This window comes from Trachemys scripta, chromosome 5 (genome assembly GCF_013100865.1).
Source record: "Trachemys scripta elegans isolate TJP31775 chromosome 5, CAS_Tse_1.0, whole genome shotgun sequence".
Taxonomy (NCBI): Eukaryota; Metazoa; Chordata; order Testudines; family Emydidae; genus Trachemys; species Trachemys scripta.
The window spans coordinates 122,046,023-122,072,075 of NC_048302.1; the positions used below are offsets into that span (position 1 = coordinate 122,046,023).

A 26,053-nucleotide genomic window follows, 5' to 3' on the forward strand; every position below is an offset into this window, starting at 1 on the left:
AATCTTTCCTTCCTGTAGCTCTGACTTACACAAGCTTTCCCAGAGACTGGCAAATCTTCTCTAGCCTAGTAAGGCTCAAAACAAACAGCATTTTAAAGTGTAAAAGTGTTAGTAATGTTTTTACACTATTTGTTTTCCACCTTTGATACACAGATGGAATGGAATCCAAGGTAGGGTTAGCCCCTCACATAGCCAGCCTCCTTTCAGATTTCCAAGCCACTAAAAGTGTAATTTTAAAGTTTCAACTATTTTTTCCTTAGACTGTCACTTCATGGTTTTATTATTTAATTTTTGTATAAAATGCCTGTTATAATATCAACACTGTGCATGTGTAACAGCACTTCCCCCAAATACTATACAGCACGTGGCCTTAGATCTCACACTGTACCCAAGACATGTTCAGTCACAACTTCCTAGTCAGGTATTGCTTGCTTTTATTATCTTCTAACATTGTGCTTATGCATTTTATAATCAGATATCCAAGAAATTAAAGAAAAATGTTCCTAGTACCAGAAAAGCTAGCCCTCCCAATTTCCCATTTTAACCGAGCACTGATGTTTAGAATCACAAGCAATCTAGAAAAATACTCAACAAAATCATTTTTTTTAAATGGATATTTAAAATGAAAACAGGGTATGTCAGAAAGGTTTCATTTGCTCCTACTGTTGTCGGTTAAAACAATCACTTCTACAGAATTACAAACAAGACTAACTCAAATACCTTGCTTTCCCATAGACCTCCCTGGACCTCTCCCATCTCCCCAATTAAATAGCTTATGAGTTTTCTCAAGACACTGGGCTGGCTTAAGTGGCATCCTCTATCAGGCACCCTCCCTCTCCTTTATAAACACATTAGTAGGATTACAATCACCCAGAAACGAAAGTTTAGAAGTTTCTTCAGGAAGTCTGGGCTTGAAGGCTGGCTATTCACTTCCATGACTCTTAAGACTAAGGACATCCAACCTTCAAGCCCTGAAGCAACTTCTAAGACTTTGATTTCTGTGTCATAGTAATCCAGGAAGTGGTTTTCTGCATAAATTTGAGTATGAGGGTATGCCTACGCTACAGTGGCACACATATAGCACTGCAGCTGTGCCACTGTAGCATAGATGCTTCTTTCAGTGATGGAAAGGGTTTTTCTGTCGATGTAGATAATCCACCTCTACAAGAGGCGGTAGCTAGGTCACCTTAAAAATTCCAGTTGAGTCTACAGGGGAGTTAGGTTGATTGCGTTGCATGGGGCACAAAATTTTTCAAAGCCCTGAACAATTTAACTGGGTCAATCTAATTTTTAGGTTAGGTTTTAGGTTAGGTTTTTAGGTATACCAGTCCTGAGACTTCTGACAAAATAAAACTCTTTGATGGTTTTTATGGTAAAGAATCTACTTTAACTGTTTCTTCACCTTTTTGAATGGTGTAACTTTGTGGTTTTTCAATCTAAGTAAAATTGATATGGGAATCACATAGCTCAATGTGCAAATGACAGACTGTATTCAGCAGACAAAAATCTATTGTGGAAAGAGACAGAAAAACTGACAGAGCCAACTGAGTTACAGTTAAAATTTCTTTTATTTCAGTATAGGAGATCCTGAACTGAAGATGTATGTTTTGGCCCGAACTGTTAAACTGGATATGTTATTCTCTAAATATATTGTGCCATAAGTGTACACGGTACTATGATAGTAAGAAGTCTAGGACATGTTCCATCTTTATCATTAGCAGTGGCTTGAAGTTTCAGATAAGGTATGCATTGCTGAATATTCCTGGAATATAAACAACAACTATGGAACTTTATTTAATATTACTGATTGCATACAGGTATTCAAGACACCATGGTGATGGATGTGGAATAAAAACCTACATTACGTGAACATGTTATAAACAGAATCTCAGCTTTTGGAAGTTCAAAGAGTTTACAAGATGAGAATAATACATGAGAAATTCAATTTTCTATTTAAAAAAACGTGTTGCCAAAGAACAACATTCAAGGTTAGAACTTTCTCATGTGAACGTGAAAGCATCTAAATAAAACAGTAAGGTATGGCAGACAATGCCGGTCTCTTCAGTTACTGCAGGCCTTGGGTGATGTTAAGTAGTAAAAGACTAATTCTGTTACTTGCAATGATCCCCCATTTCAGATGTTTATTGGTGGCATGAAATAGGAAAAAAGTATCAAAGTTAATTCCCCCCAACATTTCTTGCTAATGCGCAGAGGACAAAGACCAAAAAAACCTCCAGTAGAAATTGGATTTACAGGTTGTGGAGGACCTCCAATGATTTTTCATTTTGGTTTATTCTTAAATATTGTTTTGCAGAGGGGATTATCTAGAAGGATAGCTAGAAAAAACAGTGCTAGAAATACGGATTTTAGTTTTCCAGGCCTGCAAGAACAGCTTGAATTACTTTTCTTTAGCATAGTAATTTCTTCAAAATCCTGTGAACTCATTCCTCCCTATCCTCTGAGATATCTCCTCCTAAGATAGTATCTTTATATATTTTTAATCATTGTATTTTGAGGATTCTATCTGTATATTGTATAAAATTAGACTTCTGTGTAGATAAATGGAATTGAAGTGGTGTTTTAATTACAAGTTGCATGTGTTTTATTAGGATTGTCTTCTTAATCAAATATCTTACCTTGTCTTAGATTTCTTCATTGTGTGCGTATTTGCTAACACCAGTAAAACAGATGATATAACAAATCTGCCACAAATTGATAGTGATAGAATTATTTACTGTATACAAAAACAGTACAACTTGAAGTCGATGTTTTGGAATATTATGTCATTCTAAACACAATATGTTGTAGTTATGAACAGAAATCCAGCTTGTTTGATACTGGGTGTTAATGAAGTTAAAATCTTCTCCATAAGAGGACAAAGAATTTACTATGCAGTATTAATATAATATTGTTAAACTCCTGGCATGGGAAAAACCCTTTCACGGGTTTCTTTACACTGCTGTGTGATAGCCAACTCAATTCATTCTTCCCATGTGTGGTAAATGACAGCCTGACTAAGAACTTGGAATACTCTAAGTCCCATACTTCTTACTTCCACTTTTCTGTGGAAAAGTTTGGGAATGTACCTATACCTTAAACTGCATGAAATTGATACTTTACCTGTTTTGAAATATTAAAAAAGCCTACCCATTTTACTGAATGTAATCTATATCCATCAAATGTGATTGAAATGTTGAACAAGGTATGCCTCATTGCAAACACATTGAAAGATGTGTGCCAATAATCTAGCAGTCCTAGGGGCCTGGAGCTTTAAAAACAAACAAAAAAACGGTTGCACTCTAAGGGCACCCACATGCAATACATAAAAATTTATCCATCTACTCCGTTTTTTATGTAAAGAACCAGAAAGTAAAACTGAACACCACTTGTTTTGTCCTCTAGAAAGTGATCAATGACATAACTACATGTCTTCTCACAAAGATCATGAAACTTTCATGGTGTTATGCCAAGTTGTTCTATATCATATACAAGACTTTTCTCATTCTCTATAGCTTTTGCAGTGTTAAAATAAAATTTTAATTCTATTCCATCATAGGTAATTCGTTAAGAATTTCACTTCAAAAGTAACGTTTCACATGAGATATAAAGACAAACATTTCTGATGCAAAGTGTATATACAGAAAAGTAACTTTCTCTCAGGATTAGATTCATCTGTAGTTTTATTTCTGAGGTGGTGATCTACATTAACAACTGCAAAAAAATTAAAAACTAAGTTTCATCTGGTGACGCAGCCTAAGATTTTCAAAAGTGATTAGTGATTTTGGGTGCTCAACTTAAGATACCTTGAAGGGCCTGATCTTTTGAAAGTCTTAGCACCTACCTTCTGAAAAATCAGGACCCTTTAAAGTATTTCAAGTTAGGTACCCAAAGTCACTACTAACTTGAAAATTTTGGACTTAATTGATGGTTCATGTGAATTTTATGCAGAATTTTTTTAAAGCCCCTTTTAATAAATAACTAGTTTACTTCCCCTTGTTTTAAACTAAAATACGTCCTTTATAAAAATTAGTAGCAATGAAGACAAATTTAAGGGCTCAATGCAGCTTCCAACAATCCCAGAAAAATATTTTGTTGCATTTGAATCTGGTCCCATCCTGGAATCAATCTACAGTCATTTATTGAAAAGAGCATGAAGGCCAGAAGTTTTTCTACATTGCACTGTGAATTTGCATGTGTGTGCTTACATAAGTAGGGTATCTGTTATTTTTCTCATATACCTTAAAAGACAATGTCTAACGCAACACTTTAAGCTATAAAAGTGACCACAAAAATATAAAGCAGATCAAATATATTTAATATAAAAGAATTGCATCCTATCAATTAGCTTTGCACCTCTGTCCCATAAAAACAAATATCAATTTGCTTAAATCACCTCATCTTTTATTTTATATTTATTTTTAAATGCTCCCTTTCCTTTACCAACCAGGAGATTTTTCTGTTGATTAACACCCTTAGGCCACATGTCTACATTGCCAAACATGCAAGCGCTAAAGTAACATTACATATTTTTTAAACCACCCACAAGATCCGAAGTTTATTTACATCTTATTTTGTTTCACAGAAGAATCACTAATAAATTCAAAAGCAAATGCCTAGCATGTTTCATTTATTTACTGGTATAATAGCTATCATCATAGAAAACTCACTAGGACAAATCCTTAGTTGGTATAAGTTAAAGTCAGTGCTGATTTACACCAGCTAAGGACCCAGCACATGACCAACTATTATGCTGAAGTCTCCATTGTTTGTGAAAAGTTTATTTTAAGATAATGTTAAGTTGTCAATAAATTTATTTTCAACCTTCCTTAGAAACCATTAAAATAATTCACTTCCTTGTTTGCAAACCTGTATTGTGTAAGCACAGCTCTTGCAATAGTGTGTTTTACTCTTCCTCCTATCTCATTTGCAACGCATAGCACAGAGTTTGCAGCGGAGATTTCAGAGAGATTTCAGCTCAGCCCATGCACTTGAACAATTTGGCTCACAATCATTTGTAGGTGGAAAAAGAATTTGACCCTAGATTTTCCTAAGTCCTAAAACAACTGAGCCTTTGAAGAAAGATCTCTTGACAGTGAATTTTTTTAATTTATATTTAGAAATCAGAGAACATGTCTTCCCAGATTACAACATCAAGAGACGTACATTTTAAACCAAATAGATTGACAATTTCCTCCTTACATGGATTTGGTTGACAAGTCAAATCCCACAAACACATACAGCATTAGGTAGAAAGCCTCAACAGTTGCTCAAAAAAAGTGGAAAACTTAAGCCAAAAGAAGGAAATCAGCTGATTCAGATAAAGATGAGAACTAGTATTACCTAGGCTGTCCTTCCTGAGGGTTCTTGTGTTTTTAGTTGTCATTTAGTTTTGTTGTTGGTGGGTTTTTTTTCTTTTTTTGGGGCGGGGGGGGGGACGCAGGAGAAGAGGGGAAGAAAAACATTTTTGAAGTCATAGTAACTATACACAGCAGTTAATGTGCTATCATTCCAATTTGTAAAAATTAGCCATTTACGGAAAACAGTCTAGATACTTATATTGCACTCATGATGGTATCTGAGCAACTTAGGTTTTCAACAAAACAGTGAAATGGGAGAAGTGAAAGGAACTGCAGCTTGAAGTCCTTCCTATGTCTCACAAACAAAACATTAATTCTCTTCTTTGACTAACCTAAAACCTTCATGATTTTTTTTTTATAACATCTGACTTTTTAATATGAACTTCTGAGGTTGCCTAGGTCTGTTCCTGCTAAATGTCTGGAATCCCCTTTTAGAACAGCGTGCATAGGTTGTTCTCATGCTACCATTCTTTGGCTGTTTGTTTTAACAGTACAGATGACCAGTAGAATGGATTCCATTTATTGAATATGAATATACAATTAATTTACTGTATGTCAATGGAGGAGAGTTACAATACCAATTATGCAGACCTAAGGCTATGATAAGTAAATATCAAAAAGATACATCCTTCACTGCCTGTTTAAGTATGCTGGAGATTAAGCTACTTGCACCACAGAAATAGTACCCAATTGAACAGATCGAAAAAGATTGACAGCATAAAAGGCCACTGCTCAGAAAACTGACCAAGACTGGTGTAGACCAAATACAGAGGATCAAGAAACTTGCTTCAATATAAAACCTATGGCAACATGACAGTTTTGTTACACAATGAAATTAACATAGTCGACACTTAAATAAAATCTGTAGAAGAAAATACACAACACACTGGCATTTTACTTTGCTTCTAAGAGAAGGTTACAATTCAAAAAAAAAAATTTGGTAAATACATTTAAAAAACACAATATCTGAAGTCCCTAAGTGGACGTTTGTTACAATAAATGAATTTGCAATACACACACTAACAGGTTTTACATAGGCCAGAACTGTAGCTCATCTAGAGCAAGGTTAGAGAATTTAATCTGTCATTTTTTTTTTTGTTCTGTGTTTTTAAAAAAGATTTACACCTGATACTTTTTGTAACTATATGGCTGTGTGTGAACACCACTTTTTTTTTACCTCATTCTCAGTTAAGGAAGCTGAAGGAGATGAACTCTTGCTAAAAGCAAGAGTTGAAGATTCTGCTGCTGAAGCCCGATTTCGCTTCTTCAGTGGTTTACATGCATCAGACAGATTTTTCGTTGCTGTAAAATAATTTGGGTTTACAAAGTGAAGTTTGGAACTTTAAACGTTATCTCCCTGAAGCCATTTAAAATATTCCCTCAGATAAGGGAAGGAATTGTTTAGGTATGTCTTCTGGGCGCCTATGTAGTACTGAGTAAGCAGTGCACAATCAGTTTTTGAAATAATGATGCGTTTTGTTTTGAAGACTCAAGAGATCTCCAATTAAACAAATATGTACTTAAAATATTGTTAAAAATTTCCCAAATAGTTTGCTAAATATTTTAAAATTACAATACTCTGTAATTTATGACTTTTTTAAAAGAGATGGAACACTAATTTGCTCAAACACTACATTAGAAGGCCTACATGATCTCAGCAAAATCAGATTCACTTTGTTAACAAACATCCCCTTTTAAAAAAAAAGTTATATAAAAGGAACTGGATGCTTACATTAAAAACAGCAACAATACCATGTATATTAGTTTAGATCTTTTTGCAGTGTATTAAAACTTTTTAAACTGAATGTAAGAGTTAAATACATGTGTTCTTATAAAAGTTACCTTAAACCTGTGCATGATTAACAAATCTGATCAATGAACCATTTAGCACACAAGATTCTTTTACAACTCCCTCTCAACTCTCCACATTGCCTCCCGTCAAACAATTGTTATAAAGTTCTTGAATCACACATTAATTTAAGTTTGATGGTCACTATTTACTATATAAACTTATTTTATTGGATAAATGTATATTAATCATGCATTTGAACAACAAGGTTTATATTGCTACTTTACAATATCAATGGGCAACAGTTTTAATTTGGTGCCATCAAATGGTGAACTTCAGAACTGCTGCTTTAAATCAGCAATACACAATTTCAATCAAATATAGTACTGCAAAATGCTGGCAGTGCAGAAAAGAGTGCAACCCCTCAAACTGGGTTGAGCATAACTCAATATGGCTTCAGCAAAGTTTAGATGGCTGGCTCAGACAACCTGTTTAGTTTAAATGAGTTAACTGAAAAAGTTAATTAAAACTTATTCTGACCACATTACCTGACTGGTTCTTTTGTGAAGAGAAGGTTTCTGTGACCTTTGTTTTTGCTGTTTTGTCATTGCTTGTCTCCCTCTGTCACAAAATAAAAATAAAAAAGAAAAAAGAAAAAAAACTCCTAATTTATGAGTGATTGGATAAAGGTGGCAATTACTTTTGGATTTCTGTTATTAGAAAGAAAATGTCTTTGCAAACATCCTGGTCTATATTGTAATGTAGTTCAGCTATGGTAAGTTTCCATTTTAGGCATGTTTATTTTTTATAAACCACCAACAGCAGAGGCTATAAAACTGTCAAACAAAAACAAAAAACCCCCCAGCTTGATATTCAATGTCTAACCTATTCACCTAAAACTGAAATATGAACCCCTGCATGAAAAGGAAAATGCTATATGAAGATAAAGCATTTCAGTCAGCTTTATTATTCTTGTGTCCAAGTTGGTCAAGTTAATACCTTTAAATTACTAACGTAACTGCAGCAGAAATATATACATTTGAGGATCAACCCTGCACTGAATTTTAAGTCTCAGATACTTGTTTTCAATGTCACTACTTATAGCAGTGTCATTTTTTGCACTGTTATTGTTAAAGGTTGTGCCAGCATTTCCATTATAAAATACTATTTTCAATGGAATATTGATATTGCATAAATTTGCGCCAGACTGAAACTTATCAAATATTTTAGGCCAAGAAGTATTTTGAGAAATTTGGGAATTTACATTCAGCTGTTTGACTCTGGACATTGCACCTGGTCAAAAATAGGGCACCTCCCTTAATTACTTAAGCAACAGGGATAGCCATGAATATCGTAACTATAAGCTATGGATCCACTGAAGTACTAAATCATGCAAATACACCTCTATCCCGATATAACACTATCCTCGGAAGCCAAAAAAAATCTTACCGTGTTATAGGTGAAACCGAGTTATATCAAACTTGCTTTGATCTACCGGAGCGCGCAGCCCCTCCCCTTTCCCCAGAGCGTTGCTTTACCGCGTTATATCCGAATTCACGTTATATCGGGGTAGAGGTGTAGTAGTCAACGTTGCTTAACCCTAAACTGCTGCAGATCTGATCAACAAGACGGACATTATGGAAGGACCCAACTGTCAATATATTTTGAATTTGTAAAGGAGGTTTAAGTATTTATTGATTTTCCTCAGTCAATCCATTATTGAGCTGGTAAGGTTTTGTAGAATACCTCAAAGCCAGTCTACAAAGGAAGAAGTGGCCTGCTGGATCAAAAAAACCCACCATAATGGAAACCAATAGCAGTTTTGCCTATCCATAAGCCATACCCTTTGCTGAATAAGTAAGTCTGTGTTTATATAAACTTCCTATCACTGAGACAACTAGAAGCTATAATTCCATCAGATTCATAAATTTCTTGATGTATTTTTTAACAAGATGATTGAGGGTCCATGGTCTGATTCACTCTTCACTGAAAGTGTCCTTGCTTTTGATACATATTTATGCTCCTTTAATGCAGCTCCCATTGTGCCGATGTGATTTCTATATGCATCATAATTTCATAAGTTACACATTTTTCAGACAGAATCTATGAATATGTATTATTACCTAATCATTTTGTTCTATAGCATTTAAATTTCATAAAGAATAATTAATGGCACAGAATAACAATAGCAACACACTGATCCTTTGCAAGGAGCAAAGTTTCATGATCAATCCCAAAGCTTCTTGCTCCCCAGGACAGAGGATATTAAAAATCTGCCACTGAGTTGAAACTAAAGAATGGGAAGTGCAGCTTCAATGCTCTTCACTACTCCACAAGTGGATGACAGCTAAGTGATCTTTAAATTGTTTATGGTGATAAAGTGGACAGCTGGAACTATTCTAGGTTTCTAAGAGGAGGAAACGGGTAAAATAATAAAGTAATAAAGTAACCATTCTGCTATGTCTGAGACCTTCTGGAGCCAAAGGCATAACAAGAGCATGCACGTATGTATTCAAATTACCTAGTAAGCATTGGATCACAATGCTCCTTCCTCCAGGGGATTCACAACACTATTTTACAGTAAGTCTTCATATACTATATTACTATGGCCTGATCTGGCCACTTACATACATGCTTATGTTTTCATCAGATTATTCCTTCAGAGTTTGCTGGGTATACCCACATGGAAAAGGTTAAGTACATGCCTAAATGTTTGCAGAGTATGGGCTCACTGTTATAGACAGAATCCCTAGTGATCTAGGCAAGTCCATAAAAGAAGTTATTCATTTTGTGTAGTAAAGATGATTCTTCGAGATGTGTCCCCTAATGGGTGCTCCACTGTAGGTGTGTCTGTGTCCCTACAGTGGAGCACTCATTTGGACACTACTCAAAGAAGAAGGAGAATTATCTAATTCTGACAAACAAGCTAGAAACTGAAGAGGAGCCAGTTAAAGGCCTGCTATCTGAACAACCAGTTGTTATATATACTGCAATTTCTAAATTTAACAGATTGGAGTTCAGGACACTGTGCCAGCCTAAAGTGCTTTACAGATTTAAATCTGATTCTTAAAAGTGTTTATTTGTACTTTATTCATTTTTAAGGACACAATCTTTGATTCAGACAAATGGTGGTAACATTCACATACACATCTCTACCTTTTGACACACAGAAAAGGGATGAAATTGTAAAGCAAGAAAACCAGTGGGCGGAGCCCTTGCCCATGGGAATTGAATTCTATTAATACATTTTTTCAGCTAGGTTCAAGTAACTAGCAAGGACCTCTTTTCAGATGTCTCCGCCTCAACACTAATTTAACAAAATCTTTTTAACAAGTGCATCCAAACAGACATCTTTACGGTTGCTTCATTTGATGCAGTTAAAACCCAGTAAATATTAAATCCTGAAAATGGAAATGCTGACAAACTTAACTATAGCAGAGTGATTGGTGCTGCTATAATTGACTTAAACAAACCGATGATATAATTACCTTCCGATTATTCTGTTTATCCATCCTGAGTCTTTTCCTAGGTGCTTCCTGAACTTCAAAATCTTCTGAAGGTTCCTTTGTCCTCTTTTTTTGGTTTCTTTTATTTCCATGTAAGTTACCTTGGGGTGGGGGATGGGGGAAACTTACATGAAAAAAAATCTAAAGCTCACTTCGAAATTATCTTAAACTGATCTAAATTATATTTCTTTTAAGTCGTTACTTTTTTTAAACGGTTAAAAATTTTAACAAATTTAATTAACCCCTTGATGCCCAGGGTCCAGTTTCTATTATTGAATGCTAGTTCTAAAATGTATCCAAACTCCTAATTGCTAAATATTCAGCTTATTTAGTAAGACAGATCCATCTGCATAAGCACTAGTCTAAAATCTGAATATGCAATTTTCCACATTTGTCCCCTATCAAATAAAATAGAGCTGTTCTATAAAGCTGTAACTGTTATTCTTCATAACAGTGCTTTACCACTGAACAAAAGTTTTGAATGTCTCCCTCATTCTTTTATTAAGTTTTCCCAAGGATATAGATGCAGGTACTGGAGACTGAAGACGTCTATTAAGGGGCCTCTGTCAGAGACAGGATATCACCAATCATACGGACCATTGGCTTTTTCTTGAATGGCAATTCCTATCTTTAAACATACAAGTGTATAGAAGGTCTTAAAACTCCATTATGCTTCTGTTTTATTCTGTTTAAGATTACTTGAATTATTATATAAAGAATTCACGTACAATAAGTTATTTGTTTAATTTCGGTGTAAAGCTCCAACACAAAAGGTCAGTCCATAGATAATTAAACCTAGTAAGTGGCTACCATTTTGAGGTACAGTTGGTATGATAATGGCTTAGAAAGAGGTCTGGTTCATTTATGATTCATGATGAGACCTAGTACACTTACTCTTAACATTGACCCTCCAGTACTTTTCAAGGTCAGAAGCCACATTGCATGTTTAATATGGAGAAATTACGGAGTCCCAGACCATAAATATATTATCTAAAAATCTTTCACAAAAGTTAGCATTTTAAATTTGTTATACAGCTAGAAGTGTGCTGTTTCAATGGGAACTGATTTCTGATAAACATTTCAAAGAAAGGCAACAACCTTAAAAATAAGAATAGCTGTCAAATTCGTTTTTTTCCATATTCAATTGATTTAGGACTTTTTTATTATCTTAAATTCAAAGCAGCTCTGAATCTGCAAACTTAAATTAAAATGGCTCCAGGAGAACCTGCTATTTACAAAAAGCCAGCATTAAAAAACAAAACAAAACTAAAAAAACCCAATACGTTTTCTGGTAGGGTCTGGATGGGGAAATGATTGAACTGACATGTTTTCATTTATAGAGAACTGAAAACGTACACAAAGATATGTACTAGAAACACCTGGTACAGGTACAATTCCAATTACATTTCTTGCAATATGACACTGAGGAAGTTGAACAAAATTCAGTACTACAATGTTTAGATATTTAATTTGGGACCCATTAAAACTCTAAGTCAAAGACGACAACATCTGAGAAGAAATAAAGAGGTTATGATATGTGGGTGATTACATAAAGGTACACTCCATAGCTACTTATAATGATGAACTAATTGCACATAACACAAATTTCAATTACTTCTGGATCTTGATCTCCTTTTAGGTGAGTCTTGAAACACTTTACGTTTGGCCTCTCCAATATTCTTCAATGATGAACCTTGAGAGATACAGAATGTTGTTGTTGTTTTTTTTAAAAAACCCCGATATCCAAATATTTGACACTTAAAATTCTGTTAAAAACTTCGCCAATTTTCCACAAAATGTTATTTCACACACAGAAAGATAACAAAACTGACTGCCATTTTTATACATTTTTTTTGTTTCAAATCTGACAATCTTTCAAATTCTCCCTCTCATTCTTGTCACTGCCCAAAGCAGTACCTGGTAGCTTCAAATACTTCCACAGCAGGCCTACCTATAGTGCTATAAAACACTATGTATACCAGACATTTATAACTGGACTGAGAAGGGTCAAGCAAATGCCACACACCCTCCATTCTTCCTTCTTAAGGAAGCTACCCCAAAGAACAACTGAAATTATCATATCAAAATTCTAAATAAACTTTTGTTTATCAAGACCATGAATCTTAGCCAAAAGCAAAAAAGTTATCTTGCAATTTCTTATGCGGTCCTAAAAGCTTTGCAGTATACCACAATAAAATGCCAAAAATGGAACAAAGGTTTAGAATAAAGTTTGGAATACTTGCTTCCTGAGCTGATGAATGTTATGAGGTAACACCTTTTTTAAAATGTGTGTGTGTGTGTGTGTGTGTGTGTGTATGTGTATTATATATATATATATATATATATATATATATATATATATATATATATATATATATATAAAAAAAGAAAGGACAGTACTGGTTATATTTTATAAACCACTTCTTAACTATTCTTAAGAACTAACCCATAAGTTTACATTAATAAAAATGACTGATTTTCCCATTCCCACCACTCACATTTAGTGGGCAGTGAAGATAATGGCAGCTGCTTATGGGCAGAAGAAGAAGGAGAAACCACCAATCTCTAAACAGTAGAACGTTTACATGTAACAACTTTGTAGAACAATGAGTAAGGAATGTAGACTTCATGGATTGCTTTTATTGTAACCATTGGCATTCTTTTCCTATTGGCACAAACACCAAGAATTAAAACCAGAAAACAATAATAGCTGTTTTCCCTACAGGTCTCAAATATGTGCTTAGTTTAACATCACTATGTATATCAAATTTAGTTAGAGTACACTAGCACAGTTTTACGTTTACCAGAGTCTTCTTCAGATTTGGGAGAGGTCACTATGGCAAACTTTGTGTTATAGCGAGCTTTCTGTTTTTCACTAAGCATGTTCCACTGCGATTCAAGCAGTTCTTCAATCTCCTCACGTGAAGCATCTGGATGTTCAGCAACCACCTGTTTATGCAAAAATGGGGCATATATTAAAGAGATAAACATTAAAAAAGAGTGCTGTACATACCTGTATCATTCTAACACAGTGGTTTAATACATACAAACCCTCTTAAAATTTCTACTATATTCATAAAGAACTACTACAGTACAGACTAGAAGATTCCCTGCATATCCCATTTATCCCTAAAAATAAGGTTTTAGCAACACACATTTCAGCAGCAAGAATTATTTATTGTACTTTATAATTCAAAATAACTTGGACACCTTTTAACATTCAGAATACTGAGAATGAATGAACCACATCATTGAAAAAAAATCCTTGTAATTTCATAGTTAGCAAAGTTTAAATAAATACCACAATAAAAAATTAGGTGAATATTAGTGGAAAAAAACAAGTGATGGCCTTCACAGATTCCACTGAAGTAATGAGAAGTATTCAGAAGTAGTTTGGCAGATATAATACTTACTATATGTGCTGGCAATAATTTAGTTAACAATTTTCCCAGACCACTTTACATATTTTAGAATATATTCTATATTTTCTTTTATACTTTGTTTAATCTAATCAAATATGAAGAAGCCCAAGTGTGGTACGTATCTTTAGGATACAAAAACATTTGAGTTTTAAGCATACTGGCCCTGATTTGGTTGTATACTCTTGGAAAGCAAGGTAGCATAGAGAAGTCTGTTTAACAAAAATGGAAAAGCAGATACTAAATTTAAAAGCTTAAAAATATTAAATGGGATACTAAAGTGAAATCAAGTATGTGGTTTAAAATCATGCAAGTCTTCTGGTCTACAGATCTGGAGAATTGACTCATAACCACATTCAGAGGATCTGGACTTGGAGTACCATGCATCCTCCCAAATCCCAGCTATCACTAGTCTGAGGAGGCATCCCTCAAAAACCACCACACAATAGGAGAAACCCAAAGGCTAGAACCCTAAAACCACATTCTCAATAAGTAAAATCATAAAATGGAGAAGGAAACAACAACCCAAATCTTCTGCTGATGAATACAAGATCAGCCACCAATAAAACCAGCACCATTCATTATCTTACTTTCAATAAAGCACCCAGCCTTGCTTACATCACTAAGATTTGGTTCAATGTCACTTCTAACCCTATTCTAATACACCCAACCCCATAGCCTATACCAGTGTTTCTCAACCAGGGATTTGCGGCCCCAAAGGAGCCATGAGCTGGTTTCAGGGCCCTGTGGCTGAAACCTAGAGCCCCAAGCCCCAGTGCACTCGTGGGGCTGAAAGTTCCAAGCCCCGGCGCCACCCATGGGGCTAAAGCTCTGAGTCCCCCAACCTGTAGGCTAAAGCTGGGAGCCCCGAGAGGCAGAAGCTCCTGCGCCCCTAACCCTGCAGGGCTAACGCCCCAAGCCCTCCTCCCTGCTCAGTGGAGGAAGTCCAGAGCCCTGAGCACCCTACCCCCACCCCACCCCACCCTGTGGCTGAAGTTGTGAATCCCAAATCCCCCGCTCCGACAGCTGAAGCCCGGTCCACCTGCCCCCCACTGGGCCCTGGAATTTTTATAGCATGTGCAATAAAAAAAAGGTTGAGAACCCCTGCTCTATACATCACAGGACAAAGAGGGGGAGGGGAGAAAGAGTAGCAGTCCTATTCCCCAACCATCTCAGTTGCAGAAGACATCCCTCTCAAGACAAAAATATTTATCCCACCCAAGACAAAAATATTTGAGTGCATCTATATGATCTATGAGAAGGACAAGACACACTTAGGACTCTTAGTGGTATACAGAGGTCCATATAGAAACCGTCTCAATTTCCTGGAAGAACTCAGAATGACTGCCCAATAGTACTGGAATCTCCCTAATTCCTTGTCCTGTTGCATTCCATATATAGAGATTGAAGTAAGTTATACAATAGTACTTGATCTAATGGCCTATATGAAAACCATGGGATTGTCCTGGAAGTTTCTACACCTATACATGCAACTGGACATACATTTAAACCAATCTTCAGCGCAGGAGTAGATATGGGAGACGTTGCCAACATATCACTTTCCTGGTCTCACCACCACCTCATCTAGGCAAAATCAGAGCCTTCCTTCCTATTCATTAGCACAGTGAACAACCCAACCTTGTCCTCTCCCAGAGACTCTCCAGCTTTTCAACTTAACCTTAGAGAACAAGCCACACAAATACAAAAAGCGACAATGAGTTAACTCAGCAGTCCAATCACATGATGTCCATTACTACTGATACCAGCCCACACCCTCTGAGATAATTATGGTTCACAAGAGTGCTAGTGGTGCAAATCACATTCTGAATCCATTTGCCAGCAGCACAAATCTCTCCTACGGGAATGCACTACTGCAATAAAGGATACAAAACAAGTATCCTATTCCTCCACAATCGACCCAGCAGAGTCACATCCAGCAGAACTATTCCGTGTTGTGAACCAGCTCTCATCAACCCAAACTGCATAGCCCAGACACCAGACCCAAGCATGGGCTGCTGTTGAGAGCTGTCAGCATACTTCATTATGAGATCAACTGAACATGTATGGTGACAATCAGTAACAAGAATTCCACCCAAGATCCAAGTATTATCCACCAAATCACCCTTACTGAGTTTGGCCTCACCACACATACCAAAACTCAAGCAGCCCAGGAAAGTTTTAGAGTTTGTGAATGAGATCCATGCCCCTCCCTTCTAGTAAAAACCAGCATAGAATAACTATGCCCACTACCAATTGAAATAGTCAATGCCTCCCCTTCAGAGACGCCCACCTATCAAACTCCTTGAAAAACACAATAAGCGGCCCAATATTCAAGCAGCCATCACTTGACCTTGCAGTTTACTCCAACTACCGTCCAATCCCTGGGCACAATAACTGAGGGCCAATTTCACAAAGCAGAAAATAATTACGAGCTAATTCAGCTAGGAAGAAGAATTTAATAAAAATACTTGAGTGATAATTGGGAATCATGTAAGAACACCTTACTTGTTGCACAAAAAACCACAAACGCATTAGGCTGTGCTGGTTAAAAAAAATGAACCTGATTTAGAGTGGAAGCAAAGGCAGCTATAAAAAATAACATACAAGACATGGAAGAAAGGGGAAGCTGATAGTAATCAATATAATTCTGAAGTTAGGAATTGCAGAAAACTGACAAGGAAACAAAGGGATACAAGGAGAAATTAATGTCTAGCAAGGTTTAAGGACAAGGAGTTTTTTTAAATATTAGGAACAAAAAGAATGGCATTGATCCATTACTAGATGGAAATGGTAGAATTATCAATAGTAATGCAAAAAAGACAAATATTTCTGGTTTGTATTTGGGGAAAAACATAATATAGCCTCAACATATGGTGATGAGAACACACTTTTGAGTCCACTGTTACCTCTGGAACATGTTAAACAGAAACTACTAAAGTTGGACATTTTTAATCACCTGGTCTAGATAACTTGCATTCAAGGGTTTTAAAAGAGCTGGCTGAGTAGCTCGCTGGATCATTAATGTTGGTTTCAGTAAGTCTTGGAGCGCCGGGGAAGATCCAGAAGACTAGAAGAAAGCTAATGTTGTGTCAATTTTTCAAAAGGGTTAATGGGATGACCTAGATAATTATGGGCCTGTGAGCCTGGGACTGATGGTAAGCCCACAGGGTCCAGAAGGGCCACTGAGTCTGCATCTGAGCTGGTACTTCCATTGTGGTGGCCATAGAACCAGGGGGAAAGTTTGAGTCATCCCCGCAATCTGGGAGTGCCAGCGGCTATGGTGCTGGCTTCCATGGAGCACATATCAGTCCGTGTCCTATTCAGACTCCAAGGAGTCTGCGCACAGAGACCATAACGGTGTTGTGCCCGTTGATGCCAGGGCAATGGAGATCATTGCTGACTCATAGCCGCTTTGCCCCAGGACTGCACAGGTAGCCTCTGTGTTGTCTGGGGCCTTGGTGCCGGTGCAGTGCCTCTGTGATAGGGAGAGTGAGGACCTGTCGGAGTTATCAGGTCGAAGGCCACCTCATAAGTCTCAGGCGTGGAAGTGAGTTCAAAATCGTCCACCTGGGTCTCCTTTGGTGGCACCAGATTTAATGATCCCTCCCATGGGCCTGGAGTCAACGGTGATGGTTGCTGAGCAGGAGGGGAGGTGTGGTCTTGCACCGGTTGCCATCCCTTGGGTGGTTCCTGTTCCCTTGCACGGGAGGGGGAGCACCCCCTGTCCATCTTCCTGTGCTTCTTCCTTGGGATGGGAAACTGTGATCGGTGCCGTGATTGTTACCGTGCTGTGGAGCTCAGTGCTGTGGAATGCCGGTGCCAAGGGTCTCTGACCCCAGAGTCTTTCCACAGCACCTCCTGGATCGAAGCTGGCACGCTGCGCACCAATGCTGAGGAGCCTGGTGCAGTCTCCATGGGGCTCAACTCGGACTGAGGGCACAGGGCTGCTTCCACTAGCAGTAACTTTAACCTGTGGTCCTTCTTCTTTGTGCGGGGATGAAAACTCCTACACATCTTACACCTGTCCATTTGATGGGACTCCTCCAAGCACTTTAGACAAGCTGAGTATGGGTTGCCCTTGGGCACAGGCTTTTAGCAAACCCCACATGGCTTAAACCCATGGGACCCAGGCATGCCCCAGACCTGGGAAACAGGGGAGGGAAAACACCCCCCCCCAGTACCCTGAGCTTAAATATTTAACTACAAACAACTTCTTAAATTAACTATTTACAGAAATACTATGCTAGAGGACTGCTCATGAAAACGAGACAAAACGCTCCAAATAACCGTCACTGGCAGTAAGAAGGAACTGGGGAGGCAGCAGGTCAGGAGGGCCCTATATACGGCACCATGAAGGCGTGACTCCAGGGGCTCCAGAGCCGACCCGACAGATGCTGCTAGGGGAAAAACCTTCCGGCAACTGTGCACTCAGCACACACATACCTAATTGGAATCGATATGAGCAAGCACTCAAAAAAAAAAAACTTTTCAGACTTTATGAATGTAATAGTCTTAGACCCAAAAATAGGTCTCCACCCTCCATCTTTCTTTGGTACAAGGTACCTTGACTAGAACCCCTTTCACCTGTGAGGAGCTGGGATCAGCTCTATCGCTCCTAAATGAAGGAGAAAGTATTTCCTTTCTCAGAAAAGGCTTGTGAGAGGCGTCCATAAACAGGGGCAAGGAAGGGAGCGATATAAAGTGGATGGTGTAGCCAAGTGTTAGGACCTCTATGACCCACTTATCTGCAGTCATCTGCCTCCAAGCATGATGGAAATGGGAAAGGCTGTCACTAAAAGGGGTGAGGTGGGCAAAAGGTTGCAGCTGCTGAACTAGAGAGAGAATCTGTTTTGTTTTGATGATGACTGGGTACATGCGGAAGGAGGGCGAGGAGCACTCTTTCTCTGGAACTTATCTCTCTTCCTGATGGGATCCTAGTGGATCTGTAAAATCCAAAGAACTGAGCCAGGCTGTTTGTGACTGCTAAATCTTATTTTAGTTGTAGTATATATACCCAGAGATCTTAACGTGGCCCTGGAGTCTTTCAGTTAAGTGCGTGAAGAGATTTGTTCATAGTTTCTGCGAAAAGCTTTCGATCAAAGGGGATGTCTTCAGTGATATTCTGAAGCTCTCTCAGGGACCCTGAGAATTGGAGCCATGCTACCCTATGCTTAACCACGACCGTAAAGATGGACTTGGCAGTGGTGTCTGTAGCAACTACCGACACTTAAAGAGACATCCTAATAATTGACCCTCCAAAATGGTGGCCTGAAATTGTTCCTTCTTTTCCTGTGGAAGATCATGAATTTATTATATAGTTTGTGAAACTGTATTTGGCCATAAACACCGATAGTTTGAGATCCAAAATAGAAGGGTTGTGGAAGAACAGGATTTCTGTCCAAAGAGTTCTGTATGCCTTTGGTCCTTGTCATATGGGGCACACTTGGAGTAGTGTTGCTTACCCTGTTCATTCACTGAACCCACTACCAGAGATTTAGGTATGGGGTGGGAGAATAAAAATTTGAAGTCCTTGGATGGGACATGATATTTTTTATCCGTCTGTTTGCAAGTTGATGGAACAGTAACAGGTATTTGCCAAACTGGGTCCAGGAGTACTTCATTAATGTGTAGCACAAGTCTAATGGGTGTTCCTGATTGCAAAATGTCAAGCAATTTGTGTTGCAAATCCTTGGTCTCTTCAAGGGGTATTTGAAGAGAGTGTCAGCTACCTGCTTTATAAGATCCTGAAACTTACACAGATTACTGACCATGGATTCTGGTGGAGGCATGACTGCCTCATCTGGAGATAATGAAGAGACAGGAGTTTGAGGGTGGCTTCATGTGCCTATGCTCTCCTGTTATTCAAACATCTCCTTTTGTTGCAGAACTGGTTGGGGAGGAAATGTCTGAACATCTAACCTCATGTGTCAGAGACAGTGATCCCAGTATAGCCATTGAGAGCCCAGGCGGGAGAACAGGTGGCATCCAGGATTGGTCCCACCACCCTTGAAGAGTCTGGCAATACCGAAGAGTGATGATAGATTGGACACCAGGATCTCAGTACCAAGAGGCGTTCAGTACCCATGAACTGTGGACATTTTGGTTCATCTACCACTGATAAGTTCTTTGAGTATCTGAATTCCTGAAGCACTGAGTGAAGGATCGGTACCGACATGGTAGCGTGCTTGGCAATGGAAGCAGACGGTACTGTAGATTTTGAGCATATCTGATGCTTCAGTTTGCACAGTACTGAGGGTCCTGACTAGGGAGGTACTGATGACTGAGCCATGCTTGATGGTACCAGTCTGGATGACTGCTTATCCTTGCCCTTTTTGTCCCTCTTAGACAGAATGGGGGAATGGAGGATCCCCAACAGGGCCAGCATGATGGATCTAGTGGGTGTTGCACCAGGCCTCAGGGTGTAAGGAACTAGTGGCTCCTCTGCAGTTGGAAAGGAGAATATTGCCACAATGTAGACAGCCTCTTCAAGTACTTTTAGAGGCAGTAAAGGATGGGCGGACCCTGTGCTTCTTCCGAATCCTCTGAGCATGGAAACTCAGACCCTGGTTCCACTGACAGTACCATCGGAATTGGTGGAAGTGTGTGGATCACTGGAGGATGTGGTGAAGGCGGTCTTGACTGTGGTATGTCTTGGGTAGGAGATCTGATCTCCCCAGAGGTGGATGGGAATAGAAGGCATGGAGATCACAGGGCAAACAGTTTGTGTGGCTCTGGCACTTTCCCAACCTCCCTGATGTTAATGGCACCCTTTCTGTAGCCAGAGGGTGGACTTCCCCAGAGCCAACAGGTCCCATACCTTACCGGAGACCAACACTGATGATGTGCATGGCTTGGTACCTAACACCAGCAGATCTGCCAGTACGTGCATTTTCTTGTCATGTTTGTGTGTCTTGAAGCGCACTGCTACCCCATGGCTGGAACTCATGGAAGACGAGACTCCCGTCTTCAGTTTAGAGGAAGACTTAATGCCATGCTTATGTGAATTCTTCCTTACCTCTTGACTAGGCCCTGGCATGGGGTCTCTAATGGTGATATCACTGGAGCTGGACCCTATCTTCATAGCCAGATACACACTCCTGGCTATCTCAGGCCGATGTATGGGCGGGGTTTCCTGGCCTGGGTCTGACTGAGGTCTCATGGCGACTTTCATGAAGTGCTTCTTGAGATGGAGAGCCTGGCCTTCTTGGGTATGACTTGGAAAGGACTGGCAGACTCTGCACCAGGATGAAATATGGGCTTCTCCCAAGCAGTAGAACCAGCACTGATGTTCGTCGCTGATCAAGAAGGAACACTGGCAGAAGGTGCAGACGGCAGAAAGTGCAGATTTTAAAGCCTGGGATCTTTGGCATAGTCCAGTACCCATGCATGGTACGGGGTGGAAGGTTTAAAAGTAAACAGATTCCCCCTAAAAGTCCCAAATCAACTCTAAATAACTACTAAATTGAGTAAAAACAATGTAAAAACAGCTAAATATTACAAATAAAAAAACAAAAAAAAAACCCCAACTATACATATAGGTCCCTACCAAATTCATGGTCCATTTTGTCAATTGTATGGCCGTAGGATTTAAAAAATAGTCAATTTCATGGTTCATATGTTTACATCTGAAATTTCAGTGTTATAACTGTCGGGGTCCTGACCCAAAAGGGAGTTGTGGGGTTGGTCGCAAAGATGTTGTAGGGGGTGGCCATGGGATTGCTACACTTATTTCTGTGCTGCCTTTGAAGCTGGGCTCTGAGGGCAGTACAGCCACAGCACTTCCTGCAGCTAGGGAAGGTACCTGGAGGTGGACCTGATCTCCCCCTGAGAGCGGCCATGCAGGGGAAGAGGAAGTCTCATTCCTCTCCAGCCCTATTGGGACTAGTACTTGTCCCCCAGTGCACGGTAGGAACCCCCAGATGGATGCCCCAGCCCTGTCCCTCCTCTTCCCCTACAATAGTTAGATTTCACAGGGGAGATCTGATTTCACAGTCTGTGATGCGTTTTTCATGGCTATGAATTTGGTAGGGCCCTATATATACACACTATACTCTTTTAAGAGTGCATCATACACAGGAGGATACTAATAGTGCTGACCTAGACCATGTGATGGTGAGAAGGAACTGGATATGTGGTCGGTACACCCTGCCCTTTATCACCTCAGACGAAACCAAGAGGGAAAGCAAGGGCGCATGCGTGGACTAACAGACACTACTTCTTTCAAATTCTCCAGCTCCGGACACATGGTGTGCATACGTAAACTCTCAGTGGAATACAATTGGGACCATCACTCCAACAACTGCTTTATTTGAAAGGGGGCTTTTGTTTTTAGTAGGTTTCTGACTGAAAGAGCATTCAAAGAGTAGTAATCCAGATGCTCCTATCTAACTGAAGACTTCACCCCATTATTAAAAGCTTTCAAAACCCAATTGGCTTTCTGTAAATGTAGAAATGGTTGTAATATTGGAGTATAATGAATTCCAAAACCATTTGGTTGCTAAGATAGCCTAGGCAGACTTCGTAGCAACATCTAGAAAATTAAGGTTGCTCAACAATTTCCTTTATAAATCAGTTTTCAGTTACTTATAACTTTGCTGAACTTTAACCGTCTGGTGAAATTTTCTCATGCTCGTTCAGGATGATTTTTTAGGTATCAGCAAACTAAGTTGTTTCCAAAAGAGAGGGTCAGGGAAAAATAAGTAATTTTCCCAATGTTAATTTTTCCCTACTGTTTCCTTGGAGAGCTCTAGTGCCTTCATGTATTGGAACTGGAACTTGAAATCTGACCTGGGGAATAATTCTGAAGTCAGAGGAGTGCTTTTGTTATCCTGGTGAAAAATTTAACCAGATTTGTCAAGTTATAAACCTCAAGGGGATGATAAAAATAATAATCATAATTTACATATACTAAATAGAACTTTTGCTTGCCGCTAAAATCTCTGAAGATTTCAGCTGTACTGAGCACGCTGCCATCTCCTCAGAGCTTCCTATACACCCACTGCCATGGCATTCCCTAAACGGCTCTACATGGTACACAAACAAAGCAGCAGCTGCTAAATATCTTTTGGTATATGGGAAAGTGGGCTCTGCTGGGACTCAGAAGATCATCAGCTGTAGTCTCAGCTCTTCCACCGACTTGCTATTTATTTCATTCATCTTACAGCCTATATTATTGGGCAAGCCCGCACACCTTAACATTAAGAAGAAGGAAAGTAACATGTCTCCCTGCCATTTTACAGAGGTTGCACAAGAGGATTTCTAGCACAGCTGGAAATAGAAATCAGCGGTCTAATATGGCAGACCCAAGTCTCATCCCCTTAGCCTTGCAGAATGAATGTGCCAAATCTATGTGCTTGACTAGGCTGTCTGTAAGCACTAGAGCATTCTCCTCTCCAGAGTCAGAAATTCAGATTCCCAGCATTCTTTGGCTGCCCAGCAAATAATTGATTAAGCCATTAGGAAATGTGTGTGTCATGTTTCCCTGTAGTGGCTAGACCACATAGAGAACAACCACCTACTACTGTCAGCAGTTACTCCTTCAGATTAAATGGTAGAGATCTATAAATGTCCTGGATTCAAGCCTTGGTGAGGACCCATACTGCAGATGATCAACATGGTTCCACAAAGTGGAATTTGTGTTTCCATTTTTTTAAAAGCTTAGGAAATTACATTTAAAAAAACTGTCAAAAAATGTTACGATAAATATAATAAAGACTTTATTACATTAGAGAATATATTATTTGTCCTAGGGGGGAAGGATAGCTCAGTGGTTTGAGCATTGGCCTGCTAAACCCAAGGTTGTGAGTTCAATCCTTGAGGTGGCCATTTAGGGATCTGAGGTAAAAATCTGTCTGGGGACTGGTCCTGCTTTGAGCAGGGGGTTGGACTAGATGACCTCCTGAGGTCCCTTCCAACTCTGATATTCTATGATTCTATGACACCTGCCTCATTCAATACACAGAACAAACAGGAAGAGGAAGAGGGTTGCAGGAAGAGACATAATGTTCATGTGTTTAAGGCAATAGCCTAGGACCTAAGTAGCTAGGTTCATTTCTGGTCCACCAGACTTCCTATGGGATGCTGGGCAAGACTATCATTTAAACACAAGATCATCTTACTCCAGAAAGGCATAAGGAGGGCCTTTGTCCACATCCCATTAGACTACACACTTTTGACAATTGTTGAGAGCTTTATTTACTTATTTATTTTTGGAAAGGTGGCCATTTCCCTTCCCTCCTAGGTAGCTAAGTAGAACATTTGGGGAACTGGAAGACAAGGGAACAAGTAGTGTTGAATAAATCCACTTACTTATGGGGAATGGGTGAGTTAAGGATAACAGAAAGCCAGAAAGGTACTTGGGAACATAAGTTTATGCATTAAAAATAAATGTAGAGGAACTAACAATGACTAGATAAAAGGTCACTAAATATTTAGACATAAATTAACAAAAAACGGTACTAAGATAATGGCACTAACAAAACATACTGCCACAATCACTGTATTTTACGTTCTATTCTGTCCTTATCGCCACTTTTTGTCTATGTCTTTAGACTATACGCTCTTTGAGGCAGGGATTAGCTTCTTAAACATCTGTAGAATCCCTTGTAGGTTTTGGCTGCCATCGTAAAAAAAAAATATATCTTACTTTTCAGATGTTCTGTCAGCTAAGAGAAAGAAGATATTTCTATACATGTGAAAAACAGAACATGAATAGAACAACACTTACTTGCGCAAAAAAAACCAAAACCACTAACCTCATCTCTGTGCTTCTGACAAAAGACCAAAAACTGAGACACTGCATCTCCCTTTCTGCTTCGTGGAGTGGATGCTGCAGCTTTCTTTCTACTGATGGGAGAGCCTATCCCTCTTTTAGCTTCTCCTTGTTCAAATGCCTTTTGGGGGGTAGTATTCTTAGTCCCTGACTGACCACTTTCTTTTGTGTCATTAGTCGCAAGCAATTTTGATGTCCTCCTCCTTCTCTTGCTAGGAATGCCAGACTCCTTCATCAATTTCAGACTTTGAGTGGTTTCTTCGTTCGAGTAAGATGACTCATCTATTTCCTCTAATGGTTCCACAGCAATACCAGCCTCCTTTGCCACTCGAGGATTAAGATGAGGTCTGTCCCTAATGTAGATAAAGGTGAACTTGGCTTTCCGTTCTTCCACTGTCATGCCTAGTGCTTCAGTGGCTTGCTTAATGCCCATCTCCCACTGAGGCCGTAGTTTCCCAGAAACAGGCTTTAACATCTGCAAGAAAAATATAAGCCAGTTTGAGTTGTTTACCTTTTATTACAAAACACCAGTAATAATTAAAAACAATTAGAAGAAGATTAAGTGTACAGGATGTCTATATTGCAAATATTCCAGTGGCATCTGTTATGAATGGTCCTGATATAAAGGAAGATCTACTAAATAATTCTTTCTGTGCGTGAATCAGTGACATTTGCCAATTTGCAAAAAGTAATGAGCATTCACTGAGCCATCATTTATTCTGTGTTTTTAAATGTGAAATGCAAAACTAGAAGATGCTATAAAACTGGCAGTCATGAAAGCTTTCTAGATTGTTTCTCTCCAATGGTTAGGTATCAGATGACATTTCTATAACAATGTAAAAAGCCTGCAAAAAATGTGTGTGTGGGGGGGGGGGAGGGGGCAAGGGGGGAAAAAGGTGTTGTAGTTTCTTACCTTTATTTTCTCAGCTTTAATGAGGGCTTGTTTTGCACTTTCCTGGCATAATTGTTCAAACTGTTCTTCTCCTTTGAATGACACAAGGCTCTTCTCAAATATCCAAGCTCGTTCTGGGGCATCGCCAAAAAACTGTACATGATACTGACGAAAACTCTTTTTTTGTCCTGAAAATTTAACAGTAAGTTTATACAAGTTACTGGGCTGGTTTTGGTTTTAGCATTTTATAATACTTTCACACTTTGAAATCCTTCAGTAAATTGCAGTATGCAGAGCAATGACAAATAGTTTGTCCAGT

The 26,053-nt window shown here is 38.8% G+C and overlaps 1 protein-coding gene across 4 annotated transcripts in view; it reads right to left on the bottom strand.

The window, feature by feature from the left end:
• The window catches only part of NSD2 (nuclear receptor binding SET domain protein 2), a 148,742-nt gene that overhangs the window by 56,424 nt on the left and 66,265 nt on the right, over window positions 1-26,053 (bottom strand). For all 4 annotated transcript variants that reach the window (XM_034770825.1, XM_034770824.1, XM_034770828.1 and 1 more), the window contains 7 exons: window positions 25,756-25,922; window positions 24,826-25,317; window positions 13,457-13,601; window positions 12,268-12,345; window positions 10,635-10,753; window positions 7,695-7,767; window positions 6,535-6,659 (listed from right to left, as the gene is read on the bottom strand). In XM_034770825.1, the coding sequence (XP_034626716.1) occupies window positions 6,535-6,659; window positions 7,695-7,767; window positions 10,635-10,753; window positions 12,268-12,345; window positions 13,457-13,601; window positions 24,826-25,317; window positions 25,756-25,922 (1,199 nt within the window). The remainder of the gene's footprint in view (window positions 1-6,534; window positions 6,660-7,694; window positions 7,768-10,634; window positions 10,754-12,267; window positions 12,346-13,456; window positions 13,602-24,825; window positions 25,318-25,755; window positions 25,923-26,053) is intronic.